The sequence below is a fragment of the Thermobia domestica genome, chromosome 14, assembly GCF_964235325.1.
Source record: "Thermobia domestica chromosome 14, izTheDome1.hap1.1, whole genome shotgun sequence".
Lineage (NCBI taxonomy): Eukaryota > Metazoa > Arthropoda > Insecta > Zygentoma > Lepismatidae > Thermobia > Thermobia domestica.
The window spans coordinates 96515378-96528932 of record NC_137467.1 but is presented as its reverse complement, the minus strand read 5'-3'; the positions used below and the strand labels follow the sequence as shown (position 1 = coordinate 96528932).

Here is a 13555-nt window from a genome sequence, read left to right as displayed (position 1 = left end):
ACGATAACTAACAACAACATATATAACAGAAACAATTTATTAAGAAGTTGACAGCGTAGCTGTTCTACCGAGTATGCTTTGGCATACGAATCAATAAAATATTAGTATTTTTGAACATTTTAGTATGCTCACACGAAGTGTTCGAATCATTTTAACAACTATTTTTAAAACTTTCACACATAGTGTTCTGAATTTGCAAAGCAAATGATCCAATTTAAAATAAATAATACGAATCAATAAATAATTAGTATTTTGATCATCTTTAATATGCTCACACAAAGTGTTCGAGTAATTTATTACGAGAGGTTAAATAAATAATGAGATTTCGTAGAAAACAATTCATTAAAAGATACGAAAGAAAAAATAATATTTTCCCAACAGTGTTGTTCCTACAAAAAGCATAACTATTAAAATTACGTAGCATACACTAAGAACAGAAAAAAGAAATAAAATAAAATCAACTTAGTTATTTAGTTAATTAATTAAAATATAAAGAGAATGGAAAATAATTAGTAGCAAACAGAGACAACAAAAGAAAAGAAAGAAAATAAAATCAGGTTAGTTATCTAGTTAGTTAGTTAAAATATAAAGAGCATAAAAAGAATTAGTATCAAACAAAAAAAAACAGAAAGAAAGAATAAATAATTAATATTTTCACAACAGTATTGTTCCTACAAGAAGCCTAACAATTAAAATTACCTGGCAAACACAAACAAGAGAACAACAATATAAGCAATGATATACCTACTGAGTGAAAAATATTACTTAAAGGAAAAAGTATTGCTTAATATAAGAAAGTTTGCTTTGAAAGAAATGTTACATTAAGAAATATTCAAAAGGATTATTATAGGTATTATAATTTTAGCGGGGAAATTTTCAGTTTTGTTTATCGGCAACTGACAACGTTACTTACCGTTTTCATTTATTGCGACTTTTCCCTAAAATATTTGCAATAATGAGAAAAAAGAAGTAATATTTTATGATTTGATATGCATCATAAGGTAGATATTAATTTGTATAGTATAAATAACACGCATATTTTATCTTATTTATTTATGTATTGTATAGTTTATGATATATAACGGAAAGGAAATAAAAATATGTTTGACGTGATGTTTACTATCCAACATATACGCATAGCAATATGCATATTTACTATACTTAAATATAAAATATAAAAGGTACAAATATATGTATGGCGCAAGAAATGAACCGATACAAACTGCTAGGGTGTATATGTACAATGATGTACTAATACTTTATTATACTCACAGAACTCCTATACTTTATTAGATACTAATATATATCGTTCATATCAATACTAAAAGATATATTGTATGTTTGCTTTGCGTGATATGCTTTATTAGGTACGGTGAATAAAAAATCGGTTTAAAAAAATGTGTGAATATGAAATGGTTGACTTCATATATACCTACCAATTCTATTTGCTAAACATAAATAAAATCAAAGTAAACTATATGGTAGACATCAGACATACCACCCACTGCACGTCAATGCATGTATTATGTAGGGACCCCGATGTGTTATTTTTAACATTATAAGAAGTGTATATTGTGAATGCTTTTTTTTTCTTATACAATTTTATAGTGAGTATAACATATTAGGCATTTTGTTGACACCCATTGCTTTTACTATTCAGTATGTATGTATATACAATACTGTATCACTTAGCATTCCTTCACATTTGACATTTGTTAGATTTACTATGCATTAATCAACATCTATGTTTCCATTCACAGAGCATGGCATTAAGAGATGATAGTCTTTAATATACAGTATGTAATTGATAATGATAATGTATCATTTATGTAGAAAAGTTGGCAATACTATTATTTGTTTGCCAATCGGATGCATAGCACTAGTGTGACATGGAATTGTACAGCCATAAGAAATTTGCGCGCGTTGTTATACGCGGATGCCGCACGCGGGGCCGGGCGAGTACGGTTTTACGTTTATATTTGCGTCGGGCACACGCGGTACCGGTTAGTACGGTTTTACGATTATATTTGCGCCGGCTGCATGCGGCGCCGGTGAGTACGGTTTCACGATTATACCCACGCCGAGCGCGCGCGGGGCCTGTTAGTACAGTTTTACGTTTATATCCGTGCCAGAAATATAAACGCATGTGCGGAAAAATGGATTTATATTATTAGGTGGTTGTTAAGTAATAAATTGCAATATTTACTTGTTATACGCACATCTATATATGTAACTCCTGTAATCCGTATATGTTTACACTGATGTTTCCAATTTTACTTACAAACATTAGAATATGTAATGTGCAAAATATTACTGTATGATTCCCCTTATTGTCTTATAATTCCATTGATATGACAACATTTTGTGCCAACTCTACTCACTTGATCTATTTTTAAGTATGACCACATTTGAACATAATACTACTCACTTGACTCATTTTTAATTTTGAAATTAATATTTTTAATTCATATTAGTGACTTCATTGTAAATATAGGAATTAACACGTTCATTGAAATATGTTTATTTTTTACTAGTTATATTCTTATAAAATATAACCCTATATTCTTTAAGTATTATGTTATATACATTTACTTTTGCTTGTTTATACTGAAAAGAAAATGTCAACTTTGCTCGTACTATATATGTTTATCACTTTGTTTCAATAATTACTATTGTGCTGCCAAAATGTCTTGAGCCGTGGCAAAAAAATGTAGACTAACGCTCACACCCTCACACACCCACGCGTTGAGCCAATAAGAGTTTAGCTCTTGCTAAGCGAAAGAAAGCGAGTGGAATTCCTTTAACCAATAGCAGCGCTTGGAACGGAAGACTATTTTTTAGACTATTTATAGACCATTTTTGCTCTCAAAGCTTTATAATAAAGGTTCAAATTCCTATTGATGTAATATACTATTAGTATGTTTTATCTCACTCATATTAATTAATTGATTAACTATGGAATAGAAAAAATAGAAGAAGTTACGCAGGGCGTAAGTCTGGACATGTCACGCAATATTATCTTGTGTGTAGAGAAGATATTTAATATAAAATATTCTCATATTAAGTTTACATTGTTTCCTGAAATAAATTTGTGATCATTTTTGCACTGCACGTACAGTACAAATGATTCTTACCCGGTTCCCGAAACAAATTCCTCTGCTAATGTAGCTCTCTCTCTCTCTCTCTCTCTCTTTCTCTTTCTTTCTCTGTATTTTATGAGGTATCTGCAAGCTTGAATATCTGTAGTTTCTTTGTTGAACTCCTTTCTGCTTGTCCCTTTCTTTTTTCACGTATCCTCTGTATGTGTTTTTAATCTATCTATGTATTTATGATGTATCTGCTTGTTTTGAGTATCTGTACCTTGTTTTTAATCTATCTATGTATTTTATGCCGTATCTGCATGTTTTTCGAGTATCTGTAGCTTGTTTTTAATCTATCTATGTATTTTAGGACGTATTTGCTGGCATTTGAATATCTGTAGCTTGTTTTTATTTTATCTATGTATTTTATGCCGTATCTGCATGTTTTTCGAGTATTTGTAGCTTGTTTTTGTTCTATCTATGTATTTTATCACGTATCTGCATGTTTTTTTGAGTATCTGTAGCTTGTTTGTTGACATCCTTTCTGATTGTTTTTAAGTATCTACACGTCCCTCTCTTTATCTCTCTCTTTCTCTCTTTTGCACGTATCGTCTGTATGTGTTTTTCTCTATCTATGTATTTGATGACATATCTGCTTGTTTTGAGTATTTGTAGCTTGTTTTTGTTCTATCTATGTATTTTATGGAGTATCTGTAGCTTGTTTTTACTTTATCTATGTATTTTATGGAGTATCTACATGTTTTTTTTTGAGTATCTGTAGCTTGTTTTTGTTCTATCTATGTATTTTATGGAGTATCTGCATGTTTTTGAGTATCTGTAGCTTGTTTTTACTCTCTCTACGTATTTTATGCCGTATCTGCATGTTTTGAGTATCTGTATCTTGTTTTACTCTATGTATTTTATGGTGTATCTGCATGTTTTTCGAGTATCTGTAGCTTGTTTTTTACTCTCTCTATGAATTTTACTGACTATCTACAAGATTGAGTATCTGTACCTTGGTTTTACTCTATCTATGAATTTTACTGACTATCTACAAGTTTGAGTATCTGTAGCTTGTTTTTTACTCTCTCTATGAATTTTACTGACTATCTACAAGATTGAGTATCTGTACCTTGGTTTTACTCTATCTATGAATTTTACTGACTATCTACAAGTTTGAGTATCTGTAGCTTGGTTTTACTCTATTTATGAATTTTACTGACTATCTACAAGATTGAGTATCTGTACCTTGTTTTTACTCTATCTATGTATTTTTTACTGAGTATCTGCAAGCTTGAGTATCTCTGATTAAAAACTAAGAAAGTACTTTTTAGTCTTACTGTAAAATGGAATATCGTAAACTTGCTAAGCGTAATCGTAATTTTGAATAGCCATGACGTTTGCCTTCTCTTTTGTATAACATAAGTTTATATCCAAGGAAGATCCCCTAAGAAATTTTACGGTAAACTATACATGTTCCTTAGATTTTGAACTGATTACGGCTTTGCTGTAATACCAAAGACTTTATTTCTCACTACAATTGATAAATATAACGTAAATAAATACATTCTATAACACAATATATCACATAGATTTTAACTATGCGGTATGAAATCTGGAACATATCAATTATTCTATACTAATTCATATTTTAGCAGCGATATCTATTTTAATTGCTTTCACATCTACTGGCTAAGTCTATCTTCAAAATCTATTTTTTGGGTATAGGACATGAGTACCTAATTTCCATATATTTCAGAACAATATACATGATTTTAAGCTTAACATTCTTCACCAAGAGATTTTGAACTGAATAATAAGTCAAGTTTCATGTTTTTAGATTGCATCTACTTCTTCTGGTCTTTTCATTAGATTGATTTAGGACTATACTGTTTCCTTATGGTACATGTGTTCTTTTCACCATGTAGACTTCAATGATACAATGTTTTCTTATGGAGAATGCCTCATTTAATCTCCTTTATGAAAAATTAGTGGTAGAATAATTACTTATGATACATGATGACTCAGTGATACAGTACTTCCTTGCACTAATTGAGGTCCCTGATTGAGTTTGAATGTACTGATTTAGTAATAAACTGATTCCTTATATTACTTGATTCCTTATATTACATGATTCCTTATATAACTTGAGACTTCCTCATTAATCTTCAACGTGTTCATTTTAATACCCATGACGGCTTAGTGCTACAGTGTTTCCTTATGATACTTGAGGTCTTTCCATCAAATTAAGTCAGTGATAGAATGATTTCTTATACTACAATGTACCTTACTCATTTAATTTTTATAACAGTCACTCAGTGGAAGTGTATTTTACTTCTATATGTTCTTACTCATTATCTTTTAGCCCGAATAAAACAACCCATTCACCCCCCAAAATTCATTGCATCAATTACAAAAGCTCTTGAATGATTTCTATCCATACCCAACTGGTTCTACTTTGTATGCCTATTTCTGCAAGATACATCTTCCCTAGGTTTTCCTAAGGGTTGTTTTCCTCTTTTTATTATGACCCCAACAATGTATGATAAACGGAATCTAAAATAATAAGGTTTTTGGTATTTTATTCCTAAAGAATTGCTAAGCTACTTGGTATATTTCTTGAATTAATACTAGAATAATCCACGTAGTATATTCGTTATCGTTTTGGCTTATGTTGTACCCCCGCTTACGGATTTCCTCTGTCAAAATTTGTAAAAGTTTGAATGAAGTTTTCCAGGCTTTTTCTTCTTTATTTAATCATTTGAAGCAAAGGCCGGGATGGTACCTTACTTATAGCTTGTACTCCTCCTTATTCCTTTTCCGGATTGTGTACTCCCTAAAGAACATTATCCTTCAAACCCATCAGTTTCAATACTCAAACTCATCAGTTTCAATCCTAACTAATACTTTTTATTCAAATTGTGTTTTATCTGTAATATACATTCTGTAATATACACTCTCTCAAGGTGTCAAATTTTCTCAACTTTTTTCGTTCTACAAGCACCATTAAAAGATTTTGTGTTGTTTCAGAAATCATCATTCTTCTTTACAGTCACATTTTAAATGACGTTAAAAGATGCATATTTTTTACAAAGAATGTCATAATGTATGTAATTTAATCATTGATCATTCATTTGCTTTGGATTGATTGATTGAAAATAGTATTTTTCAAAAACCAACACATGATTCTCTATAAAATTTAATGAATCACAAGCTATAGCACTAATTCATTTCAATGGACTTCTCCATGATACTTTAACTAAAATTCTATACCAATCCAAAGAATATTTATTGCTCAAACATATGGAATAACCACCATATTTTTACTTAATTAATATAGAATGAGAAAAAATAATAGACTGACATGAAATATTCATGTAGTTGGACACAATGATTCGATTCCAGTTTGATGCAAGCAGTCCCAGTGGGAGGCACTCGGTCAAAAAAAAAAAGTGTACAATACTTTTAAGCCATCCACCTTGAATGAATTTTTCTTGGATTTTCCTCATCCACAACAGTTAAATGCCTTGGTGATACCTAACTTATAAGTCCCAAACCACTTTTTTCCTCCCCGGATCCTTTATTCCTTCCTTCCCTTCACGGATTGTGTGCTCGTTGAACAACATTACCCCTCAAACGTGAAGTGGTAAATGGTCTTAGATGTTAAAAGACCAAAATCTAAATCATAATCTTAATCCTATTCGATTCCAATTTTCACAAATCAATCTCAAAACAAAAGAGTCACATAAGGATGTTTTCTAATATTGGGTCAAGTGTTACAGGACAACGTGTGATTTGTATATTTCAAGTTCAACTAAATATTTTTATTCTTCATTTCTAATAGCAACATAAATCTGAAAGACACTGTTAGAATTTTCTGCTATGATATTATAAAAACAAAAATACATTGGAAAGCGCAGACAATTCATAGCAAAAGATAACCTTCAAATCTTATAGACATTCAGAATTCCTTCCTTCCTTCCTAACAGTATTTTATACTTAAAAGGCTATTCCCACCACTTTCGCTTTCTTCGAAAGAATCCCACCTCCCAAAACCAGAACCTCTTTTCTTAGAAAAATACCCAAACAGTGAAAAAACCCGCTGAAGAGGGGGAAAAGGTAGAGGAGGGAACGAAAGGATACCGTATTCAACTAAAACTTGTTTTCTCAAGTGATTATGAGTGTGTGTGAAGTGATCACCTTAAAATTATGAATGGGGAAACGTTTCTGAATCTTTCCATGTTAGCAAATGTAAACAAAGAATATTTTTCAGTTAATTTACTCACCATCAATTTCAGGATTTGTTCTTCCATTAAATTTCTAGGCACCTTCAATAACCGTACAAGTCTCATACGGTTACAAATCAATATAATAATAATAATAATAATAATAATAATAATAATAATAATAATAATAATTGGCCAAGTAACTAGTGTATGTGCCTTTGGTACACGTGGTTCTGGGTTCGATTTCTGCCAAAAGAGCATAAAGTTAGTTTTTCTGTCATTCAGTTTCCTTAATCAATAGTCTAGTTTAGCCTAAAGATCATAACTGTTAAATAAAATAATAATAATAATAATAATAATAATAATAATAATAATAATAATAATAATAATAGATCTTCTTCATATCCACATTTGACAAAGATAATTTTGAGTTTGATTGTTTATGTGGTTCGGATATCAACTTATTCTGTAGATTCATGTCTCAAATAGGATTAAAATTCTTAAAAGAAATAAAAACAATTCAAATTGAGCTGATTGAAATCAGATAATAAGTTGCAGGTTCATGTCTCAAAAAGTCTTTTTTGCTGAAAACAATATTTTAAAATAACTCACACATATTAAAATGGGAAAAGAACGAGTCACATTTTCTTGAAATAAAACCATCAAATTTTCAATATAATTAATTTTAAACTAGAAATCATTTTATTTTTACTATTTACAAATCTTGATTTCTATGTACACTTTTTTTTTCACTTTTTCTTTTTCAATCTTAATTTTTCTATTGCTTCTACTCTTTTCATTATAATTATTATATTAATAATAGATTCTTCATCTAATGGGAATAGTTCCCATAAAGCATCTTCTTCTTGCTTTTGTTTTTTTCTCCTTTCTTCTTCTTCTTCGTCCTCCTCTCTTTCCTTCCTTTTTCTGCTTTCTTCCATTTCTGATGTTTTTCTTTTTTCTTCTTCCTCAATGTCTATTAAAATACAATCAATCTCTTCAATTGATTGAAGAAGATCAAAGGTAGATTTTCCCTCTGCCATCCTGCAAAATAACAGAAACAAAATTATCAGTAATTGAAATTTACAAATCTACTTATTTTAACTTAAGTATCCTTATGGCTAACCATTTACCACAAAAGAGGTAAATTTATATCCTCTAAAAATCAGAACTCAACATTTTTTAGCAATACCCTAGCTCTAATACTATTAATTTTTGATCTTTTAAGTCAACAAATTTTCAAGACTAAACTTCAGTTCTACAAATTAAAAGTCTATGTAAGTTTAATTTCATATATTGGTCTTGTAATATGAAGGTATCGTACGGACCGTTGCCTTAATTATCTCAAGTATCATTCTTATTGGTCTTTGAAATAAAATATGTGTTAATTTACATATATTTATACCTTAAGAAAATAATCAAGTCAGTTGGACAGTACAATCAAATTATTTCGTTACGAAAAACAAGCACAATTCTTCCTTATCCCACAGGTTATTTTCAAGTGTTTTATCCTAGCTTAGAATAATAACTAAAATTTAGTGAATTAAAATGATTTTTTGGGGTTCTTGGTGATTCACTGATACAGGGTTCACCTTTGGTGCTTGTGGTCCCGTTTTAATCTTAGCGTCTGCGAATTATTTCAACATTTTATAACAAACATTAAGTTTGGATTTATTTTTTATAAATTGTGGTGGACAAACACCATGTACTTTGCTTTTGTTGGGGTTTTATATACTTTTATGTGGTTTCTTTTTGTAAAGTGATGGTTCAACAAATCACAGTTTCCTTTAGCGTAGCGGTATAACCATCAGACGTAAAACTCAGTTATCGTTCAGATTAGATAACCCAACAGTACAGTGAATCATATTGGGTTGTCTAACATGTAAGGATTAAACAAACATTTTCTTTCACGGATTATTCTCTCTCCGAGAGATATCATCCCTCAAGGGGCACAATAAGTTTAGATGTCCAACTCTATATTCTAATTTCGGAATTCTTTTCTATACCTACATGTAATGATATATACACTTTTCTACGAAATATACTGTCAAATCATTTAATCGAAAGGCAATGCAAGGCAACATATGTCAAGATACCCTTTCATTGAATTGTGTACATGTCATGAGTTGTAACGGTATAACATATTCTTAGATGATAAAAAATTCGGGAAAATCTTGTGTTCTGTAAAGGAATTTAACCATTGTTTATATTTCAAACTATATTCCTAATTCAATAAGAATAATATGAATAAGGGTGACGCAAAAATCAATGGTAAAGCCTTCGTTTCTGATGCATGGATTACTTGATTTATGTTGTCAATTTAGATCTTCCGCAAACATCATACTTCTACATTTTCTCGTGGGGAACCCTTTCTACTTTCATTATAATTTAATCTAATATAATGGTGCGAAACTAAAGATTTCATTTTTTCCAATAACATTACTAAAATGTTTGGGAAATAATTACTTATGAAAATTATGTAAATCAGTCGATCAAATTAAGAATACGATATCATATTATAAAACAACAAGCAATCCAAATCTGTTAAGCAATCAGTTCTATTTTAGAAAAGTGTGAAATAATATTCTTAAAAGTTTTCTTATTATCGTTAATAAGTATCTATTTATTCAAGTAACTAACTAACTAACTAACTCTATGACCTATGAAACCCGGAGGCCACGTTCACAAAAGCTCTCCACTGACTTCTATCCTTAGATAATTACATCCAATTTCTACTTTGTATGCCTATCTCTGCGAGATCCATCCTCCCATCTGCGCCTAGGTCTTTCTAATGGCCGTTTTCCTCTTTTATTACGATTATATTACATAACATACGCCCTCCTAGACTTGACAACCCTAATCATGTTTAATAAACAATCTAATAAATTACGTTATGAAGTTTCCACCATTCCCCTTCCTCTTGGGTCCAAATATTCGTCTCAGGATCTTGTACTGAAATACTTTTAGTCTATGTTCTTTCCTCAGAGTAAACGATCATGTTTTGCAACCATACAGAACAACGCAAGCATAATTAACGTTTTATATATATTTTAAGCTTCATATTCTTTGACAATATGAATTGAATAATGCACGAATTCCCTGGTTTTAGTCGCCATTTAATTTCTCCGTGAATTTGATTTTTCCTCTGTTAATACTGATCTTAAATATTTGAAACTAACCATTTTATCAAAAGTATTATTTAATATTTTAACGTCTCTATAAAATGCAGTATTACGGTCCCAACGCACTTTTGTGTATTTACTTTTCTCTGCATTTATTTCTAAAGCCATGTCCCTGCAAGCATTTCATAAGATCTCTGCATTTATTTCTATTGTTTTCCTATCATCCCCTATTAAATTTACATCATCAGTATATACCATAACTGGTGAATACCGTTCAACTCTATTCAACAATTTAATTATTCTGTCAATATATGGAAAAACACCAACAGGAAGACCAAATATAAAAAGAAAAACCGATTAATCTACCATGAATAATTCATTACTATTTCTGATAAATTCACTAAATATTATGATATATTTTGTTCAAGAAACCTAGTAATCACATACAGAATCTAACATCTACCATTTTTCACAAAATAATATAAAGATTTCTTTCATTCAGAACAAATAAATGCTCAAATCTTGGTCCATCATACACACAAACAACTATCACTTTATATCTTTCCGCAAATAGTACGATTACTGAAGGAAATATTGTACAAACGTGTTAAAATAGATGTAATTCTGACCTATAATTCAAAACACAATCTTAATCTTCTGTAAAACATTACATTTCATAAAATTTCCTCGTAACTTCTTAGTTATCGTGCACCCCTTTGCCGTGAAAGAGCAGTGTTCAATTCTCGGCAAACCCATGTAGTTCAGATTCGATGTTAATCACTAGGACCCGTCTCATATACCCTAGTTATTGCACAAAAATAGTACTTAGTTATTGTACTTGTTGTTAACATAAAAAAATCCTAACTTGGTTCACGAAAAAAAGATACATTTCACTTGAGGTCCCCGTCTCATATAGTCTAGTTGTGAAAAGACCATTAACTTGATAACTCAATAATTTTTATAAATATGTTCGTATATAAAACATGATTTAATAATACACCATTTGTCTTTCGATCAGTCCAAATATAAAATATCAATTCAACTAATACGAAAAAGCTCTGCACTGATTTCATTTCATAGCTAAAAACATGGATTTGGTGTCTACTGTTTGTAATTTACGTTTTCCTCATGCTTGTTACGCTTTCCTAAGTGGTGAAAAAAATCAACTGGAAGCCTTCAAAATGTAAATGTGGAGAAAAATGGTAAGAATTAGTTGGGTAAAGCAAAAAGAAATAACAGGATGTTAGAAGTGTTGGGTGAGAAAAGAATATTTTTAGACATTATTAGGAAGAGAAATTAGTTGTATTATTGCCTAAGAAAATAATCTATCATGAGTGATATCCTAGAGGGTATGATAACGGAAAAAGAGGGAAAGGGTTAATATTAAAACTAAAAGATTGCACGCAAAAAACAAAAAAGGTTAGCGGTGGAGCATAGAAGCTTCTCAGCTGTACCCTATCAATAAAGGCAAAATATCTATAATGATAAATGTTTGTTTTCAATTAGACTTTAAAAGCAATATGTATTCTAGATACGGTTAATATCCAACTAATAATATTGATTTCATTCTGTGGTCTTCCATGAAAAATAAACATTTGTATGTCTTCAACATTACATATTATATAATGATAATAAGAAATATATTATTTTTCTTACCTGGTAATTCTTTCTGAAGCGTGGTTCAAACTCCTGGAAATGGTATAATCTAAAAAAGAAAGAAAAAATGAATTACTATATTTGAATTTTTCTATTACAAAAAATAATCAGTGCTAAGAAAAATCAAATGAATATTTATTATAAAATTATTCCTTTCCGAAAATGAAGAAATTTTTCATTCCAATGAGCTAAGTCTAAGAAATTAAAAACAAAATCCAATTATTTCTCAAAATGCCATGTTTTCAGGATACTATAAGTCAGCTTGCATGTATTTGGTAAAATAAATGTGATATGAAACAAAAAGAAGATAATAATTTCCAAATGAATTCATACAATCAACAAGAATTACTCTAAGATAATTTTCCAATAATAATAATATTAAAAATGTTTCATATCTTGTAATCAATTAATGAAAATGAATTTTTATCTGAATATATTTAAGAAGACAGAAGTCCACTTACCTTTTCAAATATAAGAACAAATGAAGTAGCGCCGATGAAAAAAACAACTTTGAAGCAAGAACACCGTCACAATCTATCCAACTAACTTGAAATGACAAAAATCTTCAAAATTCAGTTTTTATATTGAACAGAAGAAACCCACGCCAATTTTCACAATTCCATACAATAATAATAAAAAAGAGTCCTCTAAAAAGATTGTAAACCACTTTTTTCTCTCTCTCTCTCTCTCTCTCTCTCTCTCTTTCTCTCTCTCTCTGGAATTCTATATGGACAATAACCCTCATAGCAATAACGGAATGGATACAAACATTTAAAAAAGAAAAAGAAAAAAAAGAAGCAATTCTACCTTCCCTCTTACTCCGAGGGTAAGAAATCCTGTCCTTCAAACTGCAATAAGACGCCCAATAGTCTACCATCGGCTTTTATAGATTCTGTGAGTATTTTTTCTCTCATTATATAATTAGTATATGTGTAACTAAAGTTCATTAAAGTATGGCAATTAATTATGTTCTAAGAACCTCACCAAGTATGTATTTTTAATCAATTTCATAACAAACATTGTATTGCATTTACTGTACACATAACATACATGTCCATGCATTCAACACTTATTTTTCCTTACATCATGCTTGCCTTTAATACATGTGGTCCTAAGTTCATTTTCAATAGTATGTGTAACGTTTCCAATTCGTTTCCCGGTGGGTACCTTTGGCGTGGGAGACCCGGGTTCGATTCCCGGCGGGAGCTCATGTGGTTCGTAGGTCCACGTCTCATATAGCCTCGGTGTTAAAATACATACTAATCTAAAATTAAAATAACTCGATTTCCAGTGGAGGTATATAGTCTGGATTCTACGTTAATCAATAAGTCCATGTCTCATATAACCTCGCTGCTAAACGGAAAGTTAAACTCAAAATCAACTCAATTCCCGGTGGAGGTGTATAGTTCAAATTCTACGATAAAACTGTAAATTCACGTCTCATATATCCACACTGCTAAAAACACGCTAA

At 30.4% G+C, this 13555-nt stretch overlaps 1 protein-coding gene across 1 annotated transcript in view; it reads right to left on the bottom strand.

Annotated features, from left to right (window-relative positions):
- Window positions 1-8006: 8006 nt before the first annotated feature.
- Window positions 8007-13555, bottom strand: part of LOC145670272 (fat-like cadherin-related tumor suppressor homolog) — a 614703-nt gene continuing 609154 nt past the window's right edge. Inside the window, exons 3-4 of the mRNA XM_081738698.1 lie at window positions 12085-12133; window positions 8007-8350 (exon numbers count right to left, since the gene is read on the bottom strand). Coding sequence (XP_081594824.1) covers window positions 8056-8350; window positions 12085-12133 — 344 coding nt within the window. The 3' untranslated portion in view covers window positions 8007-8055. The remainder of the gene's footprint in view (window positions 8351-12084; window positions 12134-13555) is intronic.